Below are 26,948 nucleotides of genomic sequence, written 5' to 3'. Positions count from 1 at the left end.
CAGAGGACGTAACCAATGATGGGCACTTCAGCTTCACCCAGGAGGCACAAGCCATCTGGGGAAAGCAGCTGACATGTGGTTCAGGATCAGACAGGACAGACATGTACTCAGAATAGACACCAGGATCTCATGCCTGAGCGGTGATAAGGACAAGTTCTTACAATTTCAGCTGGGCATATGGCCACCCAACTAGATTCCCATCTTCCCACTTCTGACAGCTAATTGTGGGTTTGTGATTATATAACCGCCAATGGGAATTGAATGGAGGGAATAAATGCCACATAGGCAATGCCATGAAAAGTATGGACACGCCTTTCCCTTGCCCTTTTCCCTTCACGGCTGAGAGGTGACTATGGCCAACAGCCACCTCAAGTTCAGAAATGGAAGAACTGAATTGTGAGGATGCTACACTCCCAGCTCTGGAACATCTAGCCCTGTGAAATGAGAGAGATAAACATGGTCTTTTTTTTTTTTTTTTTTTAATATAAGCGTTGAGAGGAATAGTTTTGCTTCTCAAACTTTATTTTTTTTAATGTTTATGTTGATTGAGAGTGAGAGAGAGGGAGAATCCCAAGCAGGCGCCGCGCTGTCAGCACAGAGCCCTGTGCTGAAACGAGATCATGACCTGAGCTGAAATCAAGAGTCAGACAGTCAACCGAATGTGCCACCCAGGTGCCCCAAGAAACAAACCTAGTCTTGTGTAAGCTGCTGCATTTGGGAGTCTTTTATTACCTTTGTTAACCTTTACCATAAATAACACCTGTTCCCAAACAAGCAAGGTCATTTCTCACTCAAGTTGAGTATTTGTGAGACAGAAGTTTCTCACATTTCTGTATCTTTGTCCATTAAATCCCTGACTCTAGGATACAGAGATCATATATAACAGGATTCAAGAGGCATTACCTGTATTGATTGTCCTTCCAGCATCCATTCTCCCTACCCGCTTACCTGAATTACATTTGGGGATCTTACAGTTCAGGGGAAGGGAACTGCATGCCCAGCTTTAAGAGCAGAATGAAAGAGCTAGGTTAAGCTAAACAATCCATACTATCTCCCTATGAATATTGATTGGTGGACTGAAAACCCAAGCAGTTGGTTAAGCATCTGACTCTTGATTTCAGCTTAGGTCTCACCAACTGTGAGATTGAGCCCGCATCAGGCTGTGCACGGACAGGGTGAAGCCTGCTTGGGATTCTCTCTCCCTCCCTCTCTGCCCCTCCCATGCTCTATCAAAACAAATAAACAAAACAAAACAAACCCAAGCTGACCCAAAGTTGAGTCTCAGGACTTGGCTTGCAATGCTGGGTAGAATACATCCTGCTAGACGCAGAGCAAATGTAATACCAGAAGCTGCTGTCAGCAACTCACACCCACCGCTCAGTCTTCAGTTATATAGACCAGTAAACTCTCTTTAGTGTTGAAACAAGTAAAAGTCAGACCTACCAGTACTTAAAACTAAGAGCATCCTGATGATACCATTTATCTTGCCACAGTCTGCTAATGTCCTTGCTGCGTGCACAATGATCCTGTCTTTGCCCATAGTGTTCCTTTTGCCTGCAGCACCCTGCCTCCACTCTGCAAATATTCCCTGTTTATGCCTACTTATCATCTGAGACAATTTAGACATCCTGGATTTATCATAGTTCCACCACTTAGTAGTTCTGTGGCCTTAGGTGACTTACACAACCTGTTTCATTTCTATTGTGAAATTGACATAGTAGTATTTACCCTTGTTCTCATTTTTCATCACTCATGAAATTGGGACACTTGCCTTACAGACCTGTTATTAAAAAGAGGGAACAGCATATAAGGTGCTCAGAACAGATCTATGTAAACTTCTCAGTAACTATTTCAAAACTCAAAACCCCATGGTCGGCAGTCAAATCTATTACGTGGCCTTACCCAACTCCATGTACAGCTGGGAGGTTCAGGGGCTTTGTAAGAGCTCTGTTAGCCTTTTATTTATTTATATATACATATATTTATTTATTTACTTACTTATATAAATATACAACCCTGAGATCAAGAGTCGTACGCTCTTCTGACTGAACCAGCTGGGCGCCCCTAGCTTTGTTAGTCTTTGAATCACCAGACTTAAGATTTACAGGTCTTGCCCTACTGGAATCCTATCTTGTTTTTTTTTTTTTTTTATCTCCACCCTATAGGTCTGGCATGTGAGATATCATGGCTAAACAAATAAAGGAGCAAAGACAGTGACACTAAACTGCCTTATTTTTGTGCCAACAGCCTCAACTTAATGCTGTGTTTCTTAGCCACCCTGTAAATTTGAACAGCATATTTGTAGTGCTAAGACTTTCTGTACTCATATCCCAGTATCAGTCATATATATCTTATCTACCTATGCATCCACAATCAACGATCTATCATTAGATCACATCACTAATCCATAAGACCACAGCTGTAAACTGGCCAGCAGGCTGAATTTGGCCTACAGCGTTGCTTTGCCCTGTATCATGTTATAAGAACTAGAAAATCTCACATAGAAATCCTGATATGAGGCAACACTGAACCCACATGCCTGCACAGTAATTGTCAATACAAGTGAAAAACCTTAATATTAAATCAGTCCATGTTGTGAGCATGTAATACATTTAATGCAATACATTTAATTGGGTAGGGGAAAAAAAAAACCCTCTTTACATTAAAAAGACATTTTCCAGTTCTGTCTGACCCAACAAGCAACAGAGGCAGTAGTTTCACCTAGCAACACTCATTCATGTGTCCCCTAGCACCCATTTAAGGACCTCAATACTGCATTGGAGAGCAGGTGTGGCAGGCAAGCACCCCCTCCCCCACCCCTGGCCAAGGATGCCCACATTCCAATCCCCAAAACTTGTGAACATATCACCTTACATGGCAAATGGGACTTTGCAGCTGTAACTAAGTTAAGCATCTTGGGATAGGGGAAGGTTATCCTGGATTACTCGATGGCCCCAGTATCATCCACAAGGATCTTTATAAGGAGACCAAGGATCAGAATCCAAGAAAGCATGACTACAGAAGCAGAGGTTGGAGTGAGTGGCCACTAGTCAAGGAATGCAGACATCCTCTAGAAGCTTGAAAAGGCAAGGAAGGATTCTCCCTTAGAGCTTCCAGAAGGAAAGCAGCCCTGTTTTTTCCGTTTAGTCCTGTAAAACCCATTTCCAACTTTTGCCTTCCAGAAGTGTAATAATTCAAAGTGTTTGAAGTCACTAAGTTTGTGGTAATTTGTTAAAACAGCAATATAGAAACTAAAACAGATTTTGGTACCTGGAAGTGGAGTGCTACTGTAACAAATACCTTAAGATGTAGAAGTGGTTTTGGAACTGAAAAATGGACACAGGCTGGAAGAATTATGGGTATGATAGAATGCTTTCCACGGATTGTTACTACAAACATGAATGTTAACAATTCTGTCAGTGAGGACTCAGAAGGAAGTGAAGAGCCTAATAGAAAATCTGTAGTCTTAGAGAATACATAAACAGACTGTGAATAGAAATACAGACACTAAAAGCACAGCTGGTGAGGGCTCAGAAGGAATTGGGTAATGTTATCGGAAACTGGAAGAAAGGGGAATCCTTATATGGTAGAAACATAGCTGAGTTGTACCCAACAGTTATGTGGAAGGCAGAACTTGCACATAACAAACTTGGATATTTAGCTGAAGGGATTTTTTTCATTTCTTTTTGATGCTTATAGTAAAATGCAAGAGCAAAGAGATAAATCTAGGGAAGAATGGTTAAAACAGAACCTGAACTTAATGCAGAAATCTCAGCCTAGCCACACTGCAAAAGATGCTAAAATTAGGAGACTCACAGGGAAGTGTGCTCTGGAGAAAAAGCCAAGGTGTGGTTGAGCCCCCTTTTTCTACTGCCTCAGAATGACCAAAAGGTCATATTTGTCCACACAGATAGGTTAGGAGATTAGGCGTGTAACTCATGAATACTCTCAACCATCTCAGCAGAACCCAGGAATAGAGATGGGATTACCCAGAAAGTTCTGTGGAGGCACCTCTTGTCCAATGAAGTGAATTTCCGTGACATCCACAGAAGATCAAGGTTGAGAATTTTTATACCAGCCGAAACACTGCCAGCCTGGACTCGGAGGGATGGAGAAAGGATCAAATTAAAGAAGTCTGTTAAATTCCCGAAATTCTGTAAGCAGGAAACAAGCTGACAAAACTACTCAGCTATGAACAAGCACTACCTTTCATGAAAAAGAAGGGAGGACTCAGGAAGGCCGCTTGAGCCCGGAGAATACCCTCAGGCCTTAAACTGGACACTGTTTGCCCAGCTAGATTTTTAAATTGGTTGAGACCAGTGACTCCTTTTTCCCTTTCATTTCTTCCCATTTCGAAGGACCATGTCTATTACTGATGTCCAATACCTATCTTACCATTGACATTTGGGGAGCAGATAACTTAAAAACCTGTTATAAAACCACAGATGGAGAGGGATTTTGCCCCACGATAGATCATGCTCAGCTCTTACCTAGACCTGATTTAGACAATGAGACTTGGACTTTGGAGCTGAGAGTTGGGAGGTTTTTTTCTTTGGTGTATAATGGGTTGACACGTTGGGGGGTGCTGGGAAGAAATGAATGCATTTTGCATGTGAGATGACTGTGAATCTTTAGGGGCCAGAAGCCAGACTAAGGTAGGAAGAGTAATGCCCTGTCAGAGATGCACATGTCCTAATCCCCAAAACCTAGGAGTTACCTTACATGGCCAAAGGACTTTGGGGGTGTGATTAAGTTACATCATTAACAGGAAACTAATACAGTGATTGATTCCTTCACTTGGGGCAGAAAAAAAAAAAACCCAGAATGGATCTTGTAGAATGCTGTCCTTAGCAGAAAATAAGGATGTGACAATATGAGCATAAAATAATAAAAAGTAATTTGTAAAAGTCCACGGGTTCACAATTTTGCTACGTTAAAATATACAGGGGCACCTGGGTGGCTCAGTCGGTTAAGCGTCAGACTCTTGATTTCAGCTCACATCATGATTTCACATTTCTGGAGTTCGAGCCCCATGTTGGGCTCTGTGCTGACAAGGCAGAGCCAGCTTGCAATCCTCTCTCTGCCCCTCCCCTGCACGCTCTTTCTCAAAATAAATAAGTGAGCTTAAGAAAAAAAGCGTATGAGGGGCGCCTGGGTGGCTCAGTCGGTTGAGCATCCAACTTCGGCTCAGGTCACGATCTCACGGTTTGTGAGTTCAAGCCCGCGTCGACCTCTGTGCTGACAGCTCAGAGCATGGAGCCTGCTTCGGATTCTGTCTCCTCTCTCTGCCCATCCCCCCCCCACCTCCCCCCCCAACTTGTGCTCTGTCTCTCAAAAATAAATGTTTAAAAAAAATTTAAAAAGAGTGTATGAAAACTAGTTACAAAGATATGAACATGAAGTTCTTTTAAAGGAACTTATAATTATATACATGTGTACTTTTCGCCCGTGAACTGAATCAAAATGTCCCAAATCAGCTAAACAATCCAGAAAATGTATAAACTACACAAAGAACAAAAAGGTCTGATCAACACCTGTGATCTAATATTAAAAAAATATTGCAAGACCACTTTGTTTCTAGAAAAAAGGGTCCAAACACTTTAAATGTGCTTGAAAGGGGGCGCCTGGGTGGCTCAGTCAGTTAAGCGTCCAACTTCGGCTCAGGTCCTCATCGTGCAGTCTCAGTTTGAACCCCACATTGGGCTCTGTGCTGCAGCTCAGAGCCTGGAGCCTGCTTCAGAGTCTGTGTCTCCCTCTCTCTGCCCCTCCCCAACTCGTGCTCTCTTTCAAAAATAAATATTTAAAAAACTGTTTTAATGTGCTTGAAAGATAGGGGCTAGGAGACCTGTTGTGTATGACCACATTAAGAAAAACTGTTATGAAAGAGGATTTGGGGCACCTGGGTGGCTTGGTTGGTTAAGCATCCGACTTTGGTCCAAGTCATGATCTCATGGTCCGTGAGTTCAAGCCCCGCGTCAGGCTCTGTGCAGGCAGCCCTGAGCCTGGAACCTGCTTCAGATTCTGTGTCTCCCTCTCTCTCTGCCCCTCCCCCACTTGTGCTCTGTCTCTAGCTCTCAAAAATAAATAAATGTTAAAAAAAAAAATTAAAAAAAAAAAAAGAGGATTCAACCTCACTTCCAGAATCTGATTTTAATCACCTTTGGAATTCTGTCCTAACCTAGGGCTAACCAGCCCCAGATACCAGAAACTCCCACTGACAACCTGAGATGAGAGGACATCCACTTTCTCTTGCATCTGATTGTTTATACTCAAGAAAAAGCATTAAAAAAGGAATATGGTAGGGACACCTGGGTGGCTCAGTCAGTTAAGCCACCAACTCTTGATTTCGGCTCAAGTCATAATCTCACATTAGTGAGATCAGCCCCACATTGGGCTCTGTGCTGTCAGCTGTGCTGATAGTATGGAGCCTGCTTGCAACTTTCTCTCCCTGTCTCAAAATCAACATTTTTTTTTGAAAAAATGGAATATGGTAGAATTATTAAGATCCTTAGGAAGGTGTATGACTGGAACATCACAAAGGCAGAAAAAATGTAAAGTTCTTAGTAAAACTTTAAACCATGGTATTTGTAGTGTTTCTGCTTGAAAATTTCAAAACCAGATTAAAAAAAAATTTTAAGTTTATTTTGAGAGAGAGTGAGCAAGCACGCAAGGGGGAAAGAGGCAGGAGGGAGAGAATCTTAAGCAGGCTCCACGCTCGGTGCATGGGGCTCGATCCCGTGACTGGGATCACGATCTGAGCCGAAATCAAGAGTCAGTCGTTTAACCGATTGAGCCACCCAGGCATCCCAAAACCAGATTAAATTTCTATTCAAAGTTTAAATTTTGGACATATTTGGAACCAAGGCCTCAATGCCCGAGAAAAACTGATTTTCAAAATGTTGCTCCGGTTTAACAGAGTATGCATCAAAGTTTAAAATAGACTACTAAAAAAGTAATAAAATAGTAGACTGCTCCTCCTTGCACCAGATCATTAGAGAATCTCTCAATCAGGAGGAGCCAAGTAGCTGTTGTCCCTGGAGGGACGTGGGCTCTTCTCCAGAGTTTTCTACAGCACCACCTCCCCCATCTCCCAGCTGACCTGCTTCATTCATAGCACCATCTGCTGCCTTCCAAAGGCTCAGGAGTTAGTGGCATACATTAAAGGTGTCCCTGAACTGGTTCAGCCAGGTATTCTTTCAGACCTGCCAAACATCCTGAGAGGTATTCCTCTCAGTTGGCATGCGGCAATCTGGTGGCACTGTAGGAAGTTTGCATAAAAATAGTATGTACCATTTATTATTCCAGTAAGTGCTAAGCCCTTTGCCAATGTCTCATGTAATCCATCATAGTGATCCTGCAAAATAAATACAAGGTTTTCTCACTTTACAGATGAGGAAAGTGGAGCTTAGAAATCTTGTTGTTTCAAATGTAAGCCAACAACAGACTTAGAACTGAGATTCCAGTGAAGTCTGACACCACAGCCCATATTGGCTGCATGATGCCACTGTTTCAAAAATGAGCAAGGCCGTGAAGCTAAAATCAGGTTTTTGGAGGCATAGATACTGCAGTACCAACAGACCTTGGGGGAAAAAGTGCAAGATAATTTGCACAGCTTTTTTAAATTTTTTTAAGGTTTATTTATTTTGGGGAGAGAGTGAGTGAGCACAAGTGGGGAGGGGTGGAGAGAGAGGGAGACACAGAATCCAAAGCAGGCTCCAGGATCCACGCTTATCAGCACAGAGCCCGACGCAGGGCTTGAACTCATGGACCGGACAGCGAGATCGTAACCTGAGCTGAAGTCAGACGCTTAACTGGCTGAGCCACCCAGTCACCCTAGATAACTTGCACAGCTTTTAGAAGTCACATATATTAATTCTTGGGGTCTTCTATTCTGGACTTGCCTTAAGAAATTTAAGGTCCTTTCACTAATTTGTTGTTTATGACTAAAGTATCAGTGTAGATGTTTATCATCCATGGCTGCTAAAACTATTTGGTGCAACGTTGATGGAAGACTTTATAATGGATAGAAAACACTGAAGTCACTAGAATCTACTAACCAAGCTTAGTATCAAAAGTAAGGCAATCTGACATTACGTACCTCCTGATACGATGCAAAAGGAAGTATGCAGCACCCACTATGATGTATCTAGCCTAAAAAAATAATCAAAATATAATCAAGCTTCTAGATCTATTACTAAACTTGGGGAGATAAAACCGTATGAAACAATACGACAGGAATACAATCAGCCAAATGCAAGTCATTAGGAATTCCTCAATTTGTTTTTCCAATAAGGACAGGCAACTATTACAAATATAAGACATTACCAAATGCGATGTATATAGAACATTTGGATCCTGATCCAACAAACCAACTAGAAAAAATTAAAATGAAATCAAGTGGGAAATTCACGTTTTCTCCATACATTACCACTTACCACTTTACAAATATTCCAATTCCAAGGCATTTTGTTGGTTGATCTGATTCAGAAACCTAGTTAATGAAACACGTTTGTAAGAAGTTGGTATTAACTTGGCAGCTAGAATGACTGTGAGCTAATTCTACAAACTGGCATGAAAATACTAAAGTGAATAGACTTTCTCTTCCATTCACAAGAGAGAATCAGCAAAGGTTTTAGGCCAATGACCAGTTTTTGCTTCTGCTCTCAGCTGTAGTTTAAAATTTCAAAAAACAAAAATCTTGCCCTTGAATTTTTGTCCGATTTAGAAAAAAGAAAAATCTGTAAGCTCTGACCTCTGCCACATCTGTTCAGGTTCACTGTGTAGAAACTATCGCCCAAAAATATTAGTGGACAAGTGACCACAGCTTGGAGAGAAGTGTCACCTCACCTGTTAACACCATGTAACGTGTACAAATATAGTTTGACCCTTCCCAATTAAAAATACCACGTGGAAGCACTGAATGAATGCCCATCCAAGTGGCCTTATACCTAGATTAGCCAAAAATCTTCTGACGTTGAGCCATTCAACCAGGTGCAATCAATTCTTGATGAGAAGGCTCTTAAGAGCTCCAGTGATCAGATAAGGCTGCCTCACAAATGGCAGGTGCATCAGCTAAGCAACAAGCACATTTGCCTATTGCATTGCTCATGGTGGCCTGATCCATGAAGTATAAATATACAGGCAGAATGACTGGAGATCCCAATTCTCCTTCCAGGGAACTGTCCCTCGTTCTATTCCACTTGCACCCACTTTAAGTGGAGGTCCCATTGTGATACCGTTGCTCCTATGACTATCATTATTTGGGGCACAAGAAGGCAAGTGAACTGCAACTAAGAATATCTGAAATGAACCTAAGGGAAAAGGATGGTTACTCTGGGAAGACAAAGCCATGAAGTAGCCACACTTAGGAAAGAAGTCCATCTCAATTGAAGTGGAAAAATTCATACTGAGAAGTCATTGAATTAACTAACTCTGTTTTTGCCTCTGCTTGGTCACTTAACAATGTTCCCTGGGGAGACAAGAGTAGTCCAGTTCTAGGCCCTTGGTTGGTGGGTCACACTGCAAAGTAACTACCAAGAAAAACGCAGTGCTGAAAACCAAGAACCACAATAGTAGGGAGAAAAAAGATCAGGAAATATCAAGACTAAAATGCATCCACACTACTCAACAGAATTGCAGCTACGTTCCTTGTAAAAGGTTTGTTGTGGGGTTGAAAATGGAATAGATGTGAAGCAGGTATGTTTAATGAATGTTCTTTCAGTTCTAAAGCAAGCAAGAAAGGGTAATTACGTGTAAACCCCTGTAACCAAGAGCATAAGCACAGGACTGAGTTTTCAAATTCCAACTGCACCACTGGGGCTATGACCTCAGTTACGTACCCCAGTGGTTTTCAACCCACTGGTACCGTAGAATCATCTAGAAGCTTACAAAACACCAATAGCTTAGGGACCCACCCAAATTAGACCTAGATGCCTGCAAGCCTAATTCTAGCGGTTACCAGCACCCAGCCACGAGGCTGGTAAGATTCCTGCTTCACTGCTTCACAGTCGCTCGCTCCGCACAGCAAGCACACCAGACTCACAACAGTACCCCCAGCACTTCAGGTCACACACAGGAAATACGATGTCTAATGCTTCCTAGGACATAACAGAATCCAACAAGAAAACCACGTGCTCCGAATCTTTTAGAGAACTTTGAAAAGTCATTAGCTTAGACTGCCACAACAAACACTAATGCATATTAAAGCAAACACATCCAAAACAGAAAATAAGAGACAGATGGTAAAAGTATGCACCAAACATTGAACTCCCCCCAAATATCAAGGTTTTACCTTGGGGGACTTTAAGTGCACAAGGTTACAAGTACACCTGTACCCGACAGCAGAACCTAAACGTTTCCTGAAGTCGACTACCCAATGCCCTTTGATACTCATCAAAGCAGTACGTGCAAGTTTTTGTACATTGGAGTACAGTGCTGCACGAGACTCCGAATAAAGCAGACGTGCTTCAGATGTAACCAGTGCATCACGAAATCACCTCCATCATCACAATCCAGCATATCGGTTGTGTAGAGAGAATTCTGGACTTATCTACAATAGGAAAAGGAAGGAAGTATCAAAGCAAGGGGTGCCTGGCTGGCTCGGTCTGATGGGCACATGACTCAATCTTGGGGTTGTGGGTTTGACCCCATGTTGGGTGTAGAGATTACTCAAGTAAAACTTTAAAAAGAAGGGAAATTTGGGGGGGGGGGGTCAGTCAGTTGAGCATCCAATTATTGATTTTGGCTCAGGTCATGATCTCTAGGGTCATGGGATCAAGCCCTGCTTCAGCTCCACACTCAGCGTGGAGCCTGCTTGAGATTCTCTCTTCCTCTCCTCCCCCACCTCCTGTTCACAGGTGCATACTCTGTATTAAAAACGTTTTGGGGGTGTCTGAGTGGCTCAGTCGGTTAAGCATCCGACTTCAGCTCAGGTCATGATCTCACGGTTTGTGAGTTCAAGCCCCCCATTGGGCTCTGGGGCTGACAGCTCAGAGCCTGGAGCCCACTTCAGATTCTGTCTCCCTGTCTGCCCCTCCGCTGCTTGCACTCTCTCTCATTGTCTCAAAAATAAACGTTAAAAAATTTTTTTTTTAATTTTCTTGAAATTTTATTTTCGAGGCAGAGAGGCAGAGCACGAATGGGGGAGGGGCAGAGAGAGCCAAAGCTGACTCCAGGGTCCGAGCTGTCGGCACAGATCCTGACACACAGAGCCTGACACGGGGCTCAAACTCACGAACTGTAAGATCATGGCCTGAGCTGAAGTTGGGACACTTAACCAACAGGGCCACCCAGCCACCCCTAAAATACTTTTTTTTAGTAATTTAAAAATAAGATAAAGTGTCACACCAAGAATGCAAAGACCAGTCAAATTAACATTTTAAAATAGTACCTAAAAGTGTAGTTTTCTTTGCTATGCATATCTAAGTTAGATGGGATGTTCAACTTCAAGGTTATTAAATAAGCTTTCTACCTCAAGCTAGGTGGACCACTACACTTCCCAGAGAAAAATGTCTCATACTCTGCTATGATTAGAAAACCCAAGCATCTGACCCCGACTCTAGAATTGCTATTAAAAACAGGTTTCGTGTAACATTTAACATGAAAAATCGTATTTATATATATATATACATACACACACACACGTATATTATGTGTGTGTGTGTGTATGTATATATATATATACATACACACACACACACATGCTTGTTTTAGAAGTTTTGTTTCCACAACTTCAACAGAAACGGGACTGTAATTTATATCAAGAAAACCAACTTTTCCTTTTGTGACTTTTTTAGAGATACTTAACATTTATGAAGAACCTATGGTTTGGGGTACCCGGCATCATTCTGGGTATAACCTGGCTTTGCTGAGCTAGTGAGATTACATTCTACATCCCTAGCAATTGCACAACAAATTTATGAACTCAAAGCAACATCTGAACAAGGCATAATACGTGCTAAAAGCATTACGTGAAAAGATACTGGGGATGGAGACCGATAACTAAATTTTCAAGAGAAACACGTACCACTGCAATGAAAAAATAGTAGTCTTAAACGATCGATAAAGGTCTGTATCAAAAGTAAAACTAATGAAATGCAACATTACATACTTTTAAAATATTCGTGCCAAAACAAGTTCAAGCTGAACCTAATAATCAGGACTCTACAGCAGGAAAAATAGAAGACATAAATAAGGTGACACCAGGAAGAAAAAATAATTAGTAAATACAGGACATTCAAGAAAACTGCTCTGGTCTCTTCAAAAACAAACCAAAAACCCATGGTTATGAGGGGGAAAGGTAGGGAACTGTTAGATGAAGAGTCTAAATAAACTTATCAACCAAACACAACTTACATACCCTGACTAGATCCAGTTTGGAAAACCTGGCGATGTTGATTTTGGTACAACCGGCACTGTTTGAATTATTTTGTTAAGGATCAGATGGTACTAGAGAAATAAGGTCAAATTTTCTAAGTATGATAATGGATTGCAATCCTTGTGATTGAGAGAGAACATCTTAGTTCTTAGGACATGTAAGCCACAATAAGAGTAAGTGTCAGGTGTACCAACTTATTTTCAAATGGCTCAGCAAATGTTTGCTGTTAAATCTAGGTGGGGAGTAGAAAGTGTCCAAGGAATTTTTTTTTTTATTAATGTAAGCTCTAAGCCCACTGTGGGGCTTGATCTTGAATTCAAGATCAAAAGTTGCAGGTTCTACCGACTGAGCCAGCCAGGCGCCCCTAAGTGTACAGATTATTCTTTTAACTTCTTCAAAATAAGTTTGTAGGCAAAAGCTTGCCATCTGATCCACTTCATTTAAGTCACTGATGAACCAGCTTCAAGAAGCTGAAGAGAAACAGCCATTCCAGAAGTAGGCAAAAAGGTAGCAAAGTTCCATTAGGATGCAAAGATGAAATTTTATGTTACACAATGAAAAACTCATTGTAGTACCTTCACTAATCTTTCCATCATCCCCTCAACCCTTTGTCACAAGAGAAATCCTTGACCTTTTTATCTAGCCTGCAAGGATAGGAATTTCAGTCAGTATTATAGAAACGGAGGATTAGTTTCTTCCTAGTCCAGATCCCCCAGAGGAAGAATTCAAGTTTTCTTAACCAAAGGTGAAAGCTGCTAAATCCCCAAGCAAACCTCACTTTTGAAAGAACCATTCACCAATCAAGGGAATGTTAATTACGGTCCGAAGAAAAGTTTTTAAAAAGTTGCTTAAAACCAGGGCGCCAGGGGGGACTCAGTCAGTTTAAGCATCGACTCTTGATTTCGGCTCAGATCATGACCTCCCAAGTTCAGGATATCAAGTCCCGCATCAGGGTCTGAGCTTCAGCCTGGAGCCTGCTTGGGATTCTCTCTCTTCTCCCCACTCCCCCACATGTGCATGCTCTCTCAAAATAAATACACCTAAAAAAAGTTGCTTAAAACCCACTCTTATAACAAACCATTAATTGTTACAGGAACAGCTCATTGGCTTCCAGCATAGCTAAGTGAATTTCCCTAGAATTTTCATGTTGTACTTGTTCAATCATCAAGGTCAATGCAACTAAATGCTATCTTATGAAAGAACACTTATGTGGCCTGTGAATAGGCCCTCAGTTATGTTTATCAAAGAGCTTGGAACAAAAGGCTGCTAGGTACTACAAATGCAACACAAAGAACGGTTGTGTAAAGCAAAAGCAGTTCTAAGTATCTCACTTGCTGGGTTTTTTTAACTCGAGGCCAGAAACCTCATAGGAAAATAGCCCCGTGTGCACCACCCCCAAACCTGAATTTAACTACATTGAACAGTGATCCCCTTGAAAACAGGTCTTCCCTTACACTGTTTATTTGCAGTAGAAAGAAAAATTATCAAGATGCTGCTTAGTTAACATCTGAGATATACCATTTGCTCAGTAAAAATATCAAATGAAAAAGGAACTTGTAAGCTTGTATTCATAAGTGAACGGACCTACACGACAGGACTTCATTTTTTTGCCTGCTTTTGACTGTTAATTTGACAAAGTAGGAATTAGCATAGCATGGCTGAGGCACCAACACCTTAATCGTGCAATGATATATATCACACGAGGATGAAAATTCACAATACATCCAATGCAAAGAATCACATGGAGGGGAAAAACAATAAACTAAGTCAGGAAGGCATAAGCCACTAACTATAGTTAGCTTATGGGGAGTGGGGAACAAAAAAAGAAGAGGACACAAGGCAGGAAGGATACTGGAGTTAGGTTCTAGGCTCTAGATAGCCATACATTTTTCAACCAAGTTTCCAGTAAGTCATGTACAAAGTGAGTTCCTTAAACCAAATGATTTCTAAGGTCCACCTCAACCCTAGATCAAATCCTAGAAAAAACAATCTAACATTTCAGATCCTTGTGAAGCCCAGGAAAACTGTTAAATGCTAAAACAGAACAATGGGGGCACCTGGGTGGTTCAATTGGTTGAGCATCTGACTTTGGCTCAGGTCACGATCTCACGGTTTGTGGATTCAAGCCCCAAGTGGGGCTCTGTGCTGACAGCTCAGAGCCTGAAGCCTGCTTCAGATTCTGTGTCTCTCTGCCCCTCCCCCACTTGCTCACTCTCAAAAATAAAAATAAAAAATAAAAACATAACAACAATGGCATTAAAACTATTGAGAGTGAACACCAGAGCTCAAGGACAGCAATATAATGGGTTACAAAGAGAAATAAAACTTTTACATCTTCGCAAACGGACACCTAAATAGCTAAAGCCTATGCTTCCTTATAACAGGTATTTTTCATTACTAAGACGTGACTTAGTACACAAAGAAAAGTCCAAACTGTCAGCTTTTAGTCCTCCACATTCCCCTCTTTAATATGGCATTTTGCACTATATACATTAATGAAAATTTGAAACAAACAAAAAGAACTTTAGTCAAACTCCCCTTCCTCCTCCAGCTTTATTGGATAGTTTAAAATTACATTTCTATTTTCTAGGACTTCAGTTGCTTTTTCCATCTGACTTTTAAAAACTGATTACAGCAAATGAAACACAGTTGTCTAAGTGATATAGTATACAAAAATAACATCTTGATTTCTGTGAAAATGCATTTCTCTGCAATTCCTGAATAACTCCAAATTATGCTAACTCTGAGCTTAGATGTTTACTCTGGGTTTTAGATTTAGTCTTTGAAAAAAATGTGTTCTAAACCTTTGTCATCACCTTATGTATATCCAGCATCAACGCTGTGATGAAGTTGTTCCTATTTAGGCCTTTATCCCGATCTTTCTTGCACAGCCATTAACACACGTTTGTCTTTTTATTTTGTTTACTCCCACTCAACTGTATGTTCTATGTAGGGCCTGATACAGATGTTACTTGATGTTATTTAATAGCTACTGAGGTCAGACAATCCAAGGCCATCATTATGCTAAAATTAAAGTTATTTATGGAAGCTCATAGATACTTCCAGAATTGTTTTTACCTCCTACATGGGAACATATCCAAGAAACCCAGAACGGGCTTACTGGTCTGACTCAACTCTTCCCATTCATCAATCCCTATTCACCAGTGGCGCGGAAAGGGGGTTCTTTAACAAAGCATTATACATAACACCTCTACCAAACTAAACATAAACTTTTTTTTTGTAGTTAAATGCAGAAAGTCGATTTTTTTCCACCCCTTTCCTCCTTTTACACGGCAAGTAAAGCTCACTGGCCTGGGAGTAGCCTCTATCTGCCAACCTTTGGCCAGTGAAGAGGATTCAGAGAAAATAATACAACCATCAATCAGAAAAAGGAGGGGCGACAAAGGAAAATAATTAAGCTGTGGCTTCAATCGTGCATTCCCGTGCAAGGTGCCCTGACTCGCCACAGCGGTAACAGTTGACTTCACTTGTCTTGCTGCAATTGATGGCTACATGACCAGTTTCACCACACCTACAAAAAAAATAAAAAGAAGAGAAAGAAATTAAGATAATTTTCACAATGTGTTCAGAAAATACAAAACCATAGTGAAGCAATAATTAAGTGAACAAAAAGCAGTTAACAAGTGAAGGAACATATTTTTTCCCCTCAAAACAGTCTCATTAACCCCTAAACTAAGAGCAGAAAGGAGGAATTAGATAACAAAGTACTCAATCGTGCAGCCTAAGCCATTACATTAAAATTAAACATTTTCACTGTAAGAGATCCACCAATATCAAAACCAACACAACAATAACACTGGGCAAAATGCTGTTACCTTTTTAAAAAAGTTTTTAGTAATCTCTACATCAAACATGGTTGAACTCACAACCTCAAAATCAAGAGTCGCATGCTCCACCAACTGAGCCATCCAGGTGCCCCAAGATGTTGAACCTTTATACAAATTAATCCCTAAGATCTCACTGGTATGTACGTATCAAAACTTACCAAATTTTACACTTTAAATACGTACATTATATGTCACAACCACAAAGATTTCTGGTTGCAGGACAAAAGATTTGTGGATGGGGGTGGGGAGGTGCCTTAGTGGCTCAGTCAGTTAAGCATCCAACTTTGGCTTAGGTCATGATCTCTAGGTTTGGGATTTCAAGTCCACCATTGGGCTGTGTGTGAACAGTGCGGACCCTGCTTGGGATTTCCTCTCTCCCTTCTCTCTGCGCCACCCCCACAAAAATAAACATTAAAAACAAAACAAAAACAGAACTGTGTATGCGAATTATAAATTTAGTTTTCTCCAGTGTCTCTGAAAACACCAAATTACAGCATAACATTAATTTTTACATTAAAAATTCCCAAGTTGTGTAAGTTGTCCAGCAGCCATAAGCCACAAATTATCATGGTAGAATAGTGACTGATGTACAGATAGGCTGCTGGTTATATATGCTTAAAACCATTATCATCTGGTCACAACCAACTTTCACTGAATGTACTGGTCCGCAAGGTCCTTCCATTTATAGCTCACTTCTAAAATAATCTCTACAATGAGCTTTCCTTCAGTAACACCCTAACAACTTACCTATAGCACTTCACTTTGGTGCAGTCTTTTTGAATGTGTCCAAATTCTCCACAAGAATAGCACTTCTGCTCATCAGCATGGTCACAGTCACGAGCCAGATGGCCTGGTTTGCCACAGTTGTAGCAGCACTGCTCTCGCTCTCTCTTGGGCTCCTTGCAGTCCTTGGCAATGTGGCCACCTCTACCGCAGTTATAGCAGGCTTCAACAATAAGGAAAAGAAGCAGACCAAGACTATAAAACCTTTACATAACGTTGCTGTTCTAAGCCATACAATACAAAATCTCAAAAGCAGCAAGTCCTTTCCAATGCTACGTGCAGTAGTAGTACATCCTCACCGCTCCAAGTTCTAGAAGGGTATGAAAAGGAAGTGTTAAATACTTACCATCCTCTTGAAGATCACAATCCTTGGCAAGATGACCAGACTCACCACAGCGATAACAGATGTCTGGAAGAGATGAGGAAACAAACTGGAAACCTATTTTGGGCAGAAACAAAAAGAATTTGACTAATTAGACCAGTCTTGATATTAAGAAACACTGAAGTACTTCAAAATTTTTTATTCGACAAAAATACCTCTATCCGAGGTAAAACCACCTCTGCCACGGCTTCTCATTCCACGACCACGGCCTCCACCAGTAGGGCATTCCCGGGCCCAATGACCAGATCGTCCACACTTGAAACACTCATTGCTGCTCATGGCTGCAGTTAGAGCTTTAAAACATTAAAAACGACAATGTTAAACCACTTGGAATTACTTTAACTTTTATTGCCCTTTTAGTGTATTTTTGGATAATTATTCTGGGGGGGAAGAAGCCAGAATATACATTGGTTAGGAAAAACAGCCACACAACTATACACTTAGCCATTATACACCTATTATGAAATATATTAAAAGTGAAAAAAAAATGTAAACATATTTTGATATAATTCTTGATCTTTAAAACCATTAGGATTATGCATATATTAATACAAATGTTAATTCAGTTATTGATGGGGGTGATGGAATTTATAGAGTTAATATCAATGAATATCCATTATTAGAAATAACATCTACCTCATGCGAGGTCCAACTTAACGGACCCATTTTCATGGTTACAAGCCAGTAAACTTTATTTTGGGCAACTGGAAGTTATTTAATAGTCATAAAATCAGAAAAGCTCAAACCAATGGAGCTGTAGTATGGATTGAAAGTGAGGGGTAAAGAAAAACAATTTCTCTCTGTAACTTTAGTATCTAACACCCACTTGCCTGCTGACTCTTTAGAGCAGGTATGTTAGAAGAAACGCAGGACATAAATTTTATCTCTAGAAGGTACAGTATGTTAAAAATATTAGAAAAACAACAAAAAGGCACACCAAAGTGCTAATAGCACCTAAAGCACTGGGACCACTTTTTTCTCTTTTCTATTCTCTCCAAGTTTTCCCAGTTTTACATTTAAAACAACGCTAGTTGGAATTTCACAATAGATTCCTTTATTGGGTACTACTTTTTTACAAAAAAGGGAAAAACTCCCACTAAAGCAAATGGATTTTATACTTCTTATGTAACAATCTAAAAATAAGCAAGGGCTATTCCTGGAATAGAATGGAAAAGAATGGAATGTTTCAGGACAAACTCCTCAGAAAGTAGTTAAAAAAAACCCAGCTCAAAACAATGTAATAACCTTTACATTTCCACATCTGAACATTTTTACCCTTATTTCCAGTGTCAAGCCATGGTATAAAAAGTTTTTTTTTAACTACCCTCTCAAAGCCAACCGTTAAGGACCATGGTCTAGCAAAACATATTGCTTCAAGGGAACAAGACTGACTGGACAGTGGAATTACCCAAACCAACCACAGCACCGAATATCAAATGACAGCAAAACAGTAAAGCCTCCACCCATTCTTTAACTGGTTCATCACAAGTTATAGAGATAGTAACTAAAAATTAAGCTGAAGTTCAGTTTCAAAAGTTTCCATTGTCAAATATTCAAAAGAATTCAATACTTATCCCAAGTCTCTGCAATCAGATTCAGGATAAGTTTTCAAAAGGGATCTATCAATTCTTGCCACTTGCCATATGAACACATTAACAAAAAAGGGAAGGGCAGGTGTGGAGCTGCATGGGCTACTTAAGCATTAGTGGTTTCAGATGCATAATGTACATTTCTAGCCAGAAGAAAACAGCCACTGGAAAATCTGAGATTACATTTGCTTTCTTATACTGGTATTAGCCTTCAATATTATGTGAGGTCCTGGCTTCCAGAGAGAACAAAATAAGATAAAAAGATCACAGAAAAGAGCTGCTTAGGGTACCTCATCCTCCTCTCCATCCCCATTTCATTTTGGATCTTCTCCAGTTTACAGCCAGACCAATTTGAGCACATTTAACTACTGCTCTCGATGAATTCTTTGCACAGAAATGATCATGTTCTTTTACAACGTAAGTTAGGCAATATGAAAAGTCCTTAATAGGTTATCATTTAATATTTAAAGGAGACTGTTTTTACAGAAAATGACAATCCTATACATTCAACATGCTATATATTTCCAATGCTAATTAAAAAAAAAATGATCGTTCCAGGTAATCTCCCCTTTAGACTGCTACTTTAAAAGGGCCTTGTTTATTTCATAATAAAGTACAAAGGAAATGCATTATAATGAATCATCATGCGTTTATCAGTGGAATAAAGTCAACAGGTAAAAAATTTCAGGTTTACTTTTGGTATAGAAATATCAGTTTAAAAAACGACTCAAGATTTAATTTACACGTAGATTTTTCATGAACTGTTTCTCCGTTTTGCCTTATCTCTCTTTTCATGGTACCCAGATCCTAAAGGAAAAAGAAATGATAGGAAAAGTACTTCTGGAAAGAAGACAATTAGTTAAAGTAACATTAAAAGATTAAACACTAAGCTCTACTTCCTCCTACCCTAATTCCTAATTGAAAGTTGGTTAAAATGTGATCATTGCTATATGAACCACAAATTACTTAGGGAAAAAGGTATTTCTTCATTTAGACAAATTAAACTATTCCACAAACAGATATGCAACTTTATACATGTAACTAATTTTAAATATTTGTTTTGCCATCAACAAATTTCAGTCTCACATAATTTTGTTCACTGGAGTAAATTAAGGCTTAATACTACATCTTAAAAGGTAAAAGAAACATTAACTTCATTAATATCCCAAAGACCATCATCAGTAGGCCACAGGCTTTTTTAAAGGTCTTCTCAGTGGGCTTAGGTACTGTGTGTGCAATCTGCCTCTTCTCCCTTCAGCCAAGCCAATTGCAGTCAATTAGCTGTTTTGTATTTTCACTAAATCCCCTGTGATATATTTGTCTCTTCATTAACATTAAACCAACCCACTCCCACTACATTTTAGAGACCCACCACTTATCCTAGGAGCAGGTCCCCATCCTAATATCCATCTTATATGCAAATGTATTGAGTTAAAAGTTCTTTAGAGAATTGTATGCTATTCCCTATGAAAAGGAGTGCCAGCAAGGTAAGAAAATTGAAAATTATGGCTCTGTGATTCTCACAGCCTATGACTGCTCTTGGCTGCAATTTTCAGCACTGTTCTGCCTCCGCTCCCTCCACCTGTCACAACCTTTTCCAACCTTCAAGGGCCAGCTCAAATGCCAACTCTTATAAAAGAATCTGACCACATCTCCCAGCTTGGAACTCTCCTTCCTAGTTAAACCCAGGGTACTTTGTTAGGATCTGTCTGATGACACTACCATATTGCCTCTTACCTTGAGGGCAGAGACCAAGTACTTCACCTTTCAATCATCACAGCACCCCATATAATTATTCTTTTAGTAGCAGTTGTATTCAGTATTTTAACAGCTGGGGGTGGGGGGGGCAGCTAATAGTCATTTGCTGAATGAAACAAACTGTTTCTTGTACAGACCCAACCCAATCTAACCAAGTACTAACAATAAAACACCTAAATTCTTGCTATCACGGGAATTATTGCACCATTAGAGTAACAATGTATTTTTAAATTATGTACTCATTAAGGATGAACTCTAAATTCAAGAATGCTTATTTCAGATTACCTAACAAAATCCTATTACTCCAAGAATTCAATCAACTAGACCTCAGTAATATTTTATGGAATGCTACAAAACGTATCTACAAATTTAAGATAAAAGACAAAATGCTTATTTTCACTGTTGCCAGGCAGAAAGAGCGCATGTATTTTCCTCCTTTTGCTGCTAAAACTCATTGCTAGGTATCTCTACACCTATGTTATCTTCACATAGTAAAAAGATTTGGGGACCATAGGTAAGCCTGGGTTAACAACTTAACCCAGTTTAACCACCTGTTGTGTTACCTCAGAAATTTGATGTATTAGGAAAAGATGGGAAAACTGATCAGTGATGAGAAGTGTTACCAGGTGCCCTGTGCTTAACAGATGTTCAATTTTAAAACACTTTTAAGGGTTTAAGTCCTCTGTTTACATAGTTATTCCTTCCTTTCCACTCTTCCTCCAATTAAGTTAGATTGCTTACAGGTGGATTAAAACTCAGTGCAATGCCTACAGAGCAGATTTAGCATAGGGCAAACTGTGCTTATAATGAAGTTTTCCATCTCATAAAGTCTACTTCCTCAATGGAATGGAGAAGAGCTAAGAAAAATGGGTGAATGCCAAATGACTTCACATTCACAACAACAGAAATGTTGTGTTTACACTTCAATTTTTGTATATCTAATTTTCATGACACAAACCACACTTAAAGATGTGTAGGAGGAGCACAGGTCATGCCAGGCAGCAGGAGGGATAATGCAGTCAAGATAGCGCCTGAAAAGACTGAAAATTCACTGAAAGACCATATGTAACTAAGAGGTCTATTTTACACTCATCTAGGCTTAAATCTCACAATTGGTACCAAAACACTGTAATACTAACTTGTTTTCATCAATGTAATTGTTCCACATTTTTGATAATAAGAACAAAGCCAGTAAATGACTTAAATCTTAATACACAATTCAAGACTAACAATGTGAGTTGCAATGAATAAAAGACGCTGTCTCTATAAATACATTTAAAATAGGTAGTGATAGCTAAGTGGGGGGGGGGGGGTGACAAGGTGTGATGGGGACCTGGCTATCCTGTTTTATATGGCTTTCCTAATATACCTGTATATATTCACATTTTCGGCATCTCTAGTTATTTCCCTCAAGTGTAGGATTATCCCTGACTCATCCATGTAACCCTAACTGCATCCAGACCATAGGGGAGCTTTTGTCCCCCTGAATATACCCATTCATCACTACACTCTAATAAAGTGGTTCAGTGTTCCAACATGGTACTGCAACATTTCAGGCTGTTTTAAGACAAATAAAAAACTCAGAATGGAAGGAAGTTACATTGTGTATAGTTACCTGCATTCCGGCCAGAATAATGGAGACCAGAGTGCAACAGTGGGAGTGATTCTGGGTTCTCATCCTGGTTTCTGCTCTGATTACCCACAAAGGGTTTGGAGGTTTTAATAGCTAGGTATCTACTGCGGCTCAAAGGTTAATAAACATAGTATCTACAATCCTTACAAGTTATGCATTCTTGTTCCCATTTTACTGATAGGGAAGCTCAAGAACTGAGACCACATAAAACATGTCAATTTTAATACAAAAAGTATTTGTATTCTGTATTCTTATCTCTTTAGATAAATCGAAACTAGAACTGATAGCTTTTTAAAAATACACAACCATACACAAATTTATTCACAGCATACCATCACACAGCTTTCCTGAATTTTAAGCCAAGACAGATTTTCTCAAACCTCTTTGTAGAACTTAAAGTGTCACTACAGATCCAAAGACTGACCACCTGACTTCCCTAGTTAATACCCTCATTTGTAATTATGGAGCCACTCCAGGTGATCACTGTATTACATTCTCATACTACTGACTAATAGATTCTACTTACAACTTGCATTTTGGTTGCCACAAGCTCTCACTTTATTATTCCAGCAGTTTTTTACAACATAAAAATGGTGCACAGTTTACTGGAATTCTCAATAGCATGCCCTTACTGCAGCAGCATCTGACACTGCCAGAATAGGAGTTCTATTAAGTGAGACAGTAAGGAAAGAGCATTCTCCACATAGCAGGCCAGGATGCCTTGGCATCAGTCTTCTGGCTCTCCACTTACTGTCAGGAGGCTAGGAAGAGGAAAGAAGCCAACAATTTTTTAAAACTCTCACTCCTGCAAAAAAAAAAAAAAAAAAAAAAAAAAAGCAAAATCTCTCTTGTGGTCAAGTGCTTAGCCAACAGACCAATCGTTCCAATTAGTCAAACTGTGGTTCCATTGCTTTTAAGCACCAATTTGGTAACTTCCCATGTAGGATGTAGGTACCAGGTATTTTTATTAGATTTAAAAAGAACAGTAAAAATAATCCAAACATATAACCATTCACAAAACCCACTTATAATACCGTAAAGAAGACATCACTCTGCCTGTTCCAGTTGTTCAAATGCTAGTGTAATAAATGCCCTTTGATCTTCCATTGATTTGGCTCAACATATTTTAGAGACTCCACATTTGTTTAAAATCATTACCTCTCATTATCAAACATGAAAATGTGGACCTTTGGGTTGCTAAGACTCATCCAAGTTTTCTAATGTGACATATGCAGATAAGTACACAAACATACGGATAGCTTTAAAAAAAAAAAAAAAAACCACTGCCAAGAGTTGCAATTTGGAGAAACTTTCAAGTCCTTAATTCAGCCCTTGGGACTCTAATAAATGATTCCTTTTATATTCCAGTGCAAGAGAGCTCCTTGTAGACAAGAATCAGGCTCAACAACCTAAACAGAGTACACACCTAAGTACGTGGCATTTGCAGGTGTGATTAAGCCATGATCAGAGCAATTTTTAAGGAAGTATTTGAAAATGCTTTGCAGAGGGGGAAAAAAAGCCCAAGAGGTGGGAATTTCATCTCCTGCATCTTTTAAAAACCCTCAAAACCTTATATGCAATCAGCGCTTGAGCAACAGAGTAACAAAGTTGCTATCTTAAGGTAACTCTTCCATGCAGAAATTAACTGGTTATGTTTCTCTCAAAAACTGAGTCAAACGACAGGAAAGAAGGAAAGCCTTTTTAAAAAAACTTGTATGAGGAGGCTGTAAATTAATCCCTGTTTACCTTAAAAGAAAAAAGCAACCCAGATTCTTCTTACACTTTCTGTCTTTCTGAATGACTGAAACACACTATCCCAAGTCACAAATGACTACTGAGCAATATTTTCTTTTTCTAAGTAAGCTCCCCAATACCAGATGCAGTCACTTCCTTTGGAAGTGCCCTGTGACTGGGGCCATGTGGTTAACATGTGGCAACAAGCATAATGCTTACCCATAATAAAATCAACACCCAAACCCAAATGTGGGCAATTATGTCGTTCTAAAATAGGTTTCCACGTTTGGAATATCTAGATGGGGGCTGGCTCATTAACTTTCACGTCTCGTTTTTAGATTAAATTATATTCGTTTAATGAATCCAAGAAATGATGTGTGTGTCGTTGATTCATGGAAAGCGAAACCTAGCTGCCTCTTTTCGAATTGCCATGTAAGACAAGTAATTTAGCCTTTGAACGACGATAAAAATTCAAGGATCGGGAAGCTATCAAGTATAGAGAGTAAGAATTTCAAACATTCTCAGACCTTCTGGCAGGGTATCCCCTCACTCTAACCGCAAGCGCGTCTTCAATGACCCTTTTCTAAGCCCATCAGAACACTTGGCACATGGCCCGCCAGGCCCACTTACCCCAGCACATGGCCTGCATAAATACCCAACCCCCCCGCTCCCCATCTGCACTAGGGTCTTTTCCCCACCACAACCACCTTCCAGTAAGTTCCCGCCAAATCGACCCTCCTTCCCGCATTCCACGACCCTTCAAGTCTCAGGGCCTCAGTCCCAAGGGCGCACGGGCCTGGGCCTCCTCTGCTTTAAGGCTGCGGCCTGGGGTGCGGCCTTGGCCGAAGAGGCCCCGACGCGCAGCGGCCCGGCTTCCCAAGACGGAAGGAAGGGCGGAAGGGTCGTCCGACTGCGGCAGGCCGGAAACCTGAACCTGAAGCAGCGGTGGCAGCCGAGTTTCCCGCCTGACGCAGCAGCAGAGCAGGCCAGAGTGCGGCCGCCATCTCCGCCTCACCGCTCCCTACCTTCTCCGTCCGCCTCGGCCAGGGCCCGCACCGTGGCTCCCCCAAGCCCAGGCCCCACTCCAGGCCCTCACCTTCGGCGTCTGAGCTGGCCCGCAGCGGCGGAGACTCGGACGCAGGCCCGGAGAAGTCGGCTCGCAAGGTAGCGGCTGTTTATTTTCAGGGTCCTTGCCTGCGCCACACGCGGGTCTGCACACGGCCCCACACACGCCGCTGCGCACGGCTCTCCTCCGCCTCGCCCACGCGGCCAATCAGCGCGCGGAGCTCCGCGGTCCAATCAGAGTCGCCCAGAGGAGGGCCGCCCAGCTTGAGCGCGGCGCGGGGCGGGGCGGGCTTCTACCTCGGCGCGCCGCGGCCTTTCCCGCCGTGCCCCGCGCGCGGCCTTTCCCGCCTGGAACCTCGGCCCCCGACCGTTCTCGGGCTCTTCCCGCTAAATTCCAGGCCCCTCGCGGCCCCGTCCCGGCCTTGGTGATCTTTCGCGGCAGCCGGCGACGAGGGATGTCAGAGGGCGGGTCTGAGTGAAATGGCTGTGATTAACGTGGGGTCGGGGAAAATTCCGGTCCCTTTTGGGGCTCAGAAAAAAGCGTCTGCCGCTAGGCCTTTGGATCCTTCTGGCTTTGGGAGCCAGGACCCATTTCCTAATACACACGTCTCAGTTTGGGAAGAGCCTTGGTTGCTAAGTGACGGAAGTTTCTGTGGCTGAAGGTCACGGGCCCTGAGGTTTGTTCTGGTTTTTGTCTGAGCCTCGGCAGAGCCTGGAACGCCTTGCTGTGTTCACCTCTAACATCTACCGCCACCACCAACCCCCAAACATCCCTTTCTCCCAGAAAAGTACCTGGTGAGGGTGTGAAGATGGCGAAGGGATGGCACCGAGACCTCTTTGCCTCACAACACACCTAGTGACTGTTCAGCACACTGATGAGTGACATTCCCTGCGACTTAAGGGGTAACACGGAGTGCCAGGAGAGCCATCTGGCCTGGGCTATCATGTTCAGGAATGGCCTTCAGTTGAGATTTGGTATCTTCTCCAAAAAAAGATTGGCTATGTAGTCAGATACTTTTCCAGGATGCAAACAATTTAAATTGCTGAATATGAACTAAAATGTTAGAGAATTTTGTGTACCATTTTGGAAGGGCTTCTGTTACAAACAGGAAAAAAACAAGCGTCCCCAGCCTCTCGAGCTCTAAAAGCCCTGAAGCGACTATAGTCTCCTACTGAGCTTAATATGCTTCTCAAGGTTGGTGTGCAGCCCATGTTGTTGGCTGGTATAGCCCAGAAATTTTCTTTCCTTTAATGACCATCTTCTTTGAAATTAACTGTACAGATCTATCGAGATGTTAAAACTGATGAATGGTCCTTGTGTGTAGCATTAGTGGGTACACGTGGGTAGCTACAAAGACTGGAACAACATGTTCTTTGCCCTTAGTTTCATCTCACTGAATCCTCCCGGTCCCCAGGCTGTATGGCTTCTGAAATCATGTTTATGAGGAGGCAAAGCAGTGAAGAGCACAGGTGTTGAGAATCAGGCATTAAACCTGGTTTCAAATCACTAGGTGCTGGCTCGATCATTGTAGCACATTTAGCAGATTGTACGCAACATAGTGCTCAATAAAGGGTAGCAATTATCAAAGAGTGAATGAACTATCTCAAGGACCAATGATTTTTAAGCTGTTTTTAACCAAGACGATTAAAGTAAAAATATTTCAAAATTCAGTAGGAGGTGGTCCCATTTCCAATAAGATTGAATTGCCCAGCAGTTTCTGTATTGAGTTTTAATACCAGTTACCATAATAAAACAGTGTTTTGTGCTTCTGTGGTTTTA

At 41.1% G+C, this 26,948-nt stretch overlaps 1 protein-coding gene across 4 annotated transcripts; it reads right to left on the bottom strand.

Moving 5' to 3' along the window:
- Positions 1-14,910: 14,910 nt before the first annotated feature.
- Positions 14,911-25,361, bottom strand: CNBP (CCHC-type zinc finger nucleic acid binding protein). Of its 4 annotated transcripts, none has more exons than XM_053218857.1 (5): positions 25,200-25,361; positions 17,566-17,682; positions 17,356-17,446; positions 16,972-17,175; positions 14,911-15,908 (listed from the first exon to the last, which is right to left on the bottom strand). In XM_053218857.1, exons 2-5 carry the CDS (start codon positions 17,666-17,668, stop codon positions 15,791-15,793), a joined length of 516 nt encoding a protein of 171 aa, XP_053074832.1. In that variant the 5' UTR covers positions 17,669-17,682; positions 25,200-25,361; the 3' UTR covers positions 14,911-15,790. The 4 variants fall into 4 exon arrangements, with proteins under 4 accessions (XP_053074832.1, XP_053074831.1, XP_026905570.1 ...); XM_053218856.1 differs by having other exon boundaries at positions 17,545-17,682; positions 25,200-25,360; XM_027049769.2 differs by having other exon boundaries at positions 16,972-17,170; positions 17,354-17,446; positions 25,200-25,357.
- Positions 25,362-26,948: the final 1,587 nt, after the last annotated feature.

This window comes from Acinonyx jubatus, chromosome A2 (assembly GCF_027475565.1).
Source record: "Acinonyx jubatus isolate Ajub_Pintada_27869175 chromosome A2, VMU_Ajub_asm_v1.0, whole genome shotgun sequence".
Classification (NCBI taxonomy): domain Eukaryota; kingdom Metazoa; phylum Chordata; class Mammalia; order Carnivora; family Felidae; genus Acinonyx; species Acinonyx jubatus.
Note: the sequence above shows the minus strand (reverse complement) of the source record. Positions and strands in the feature narration are given on the sequence as shown.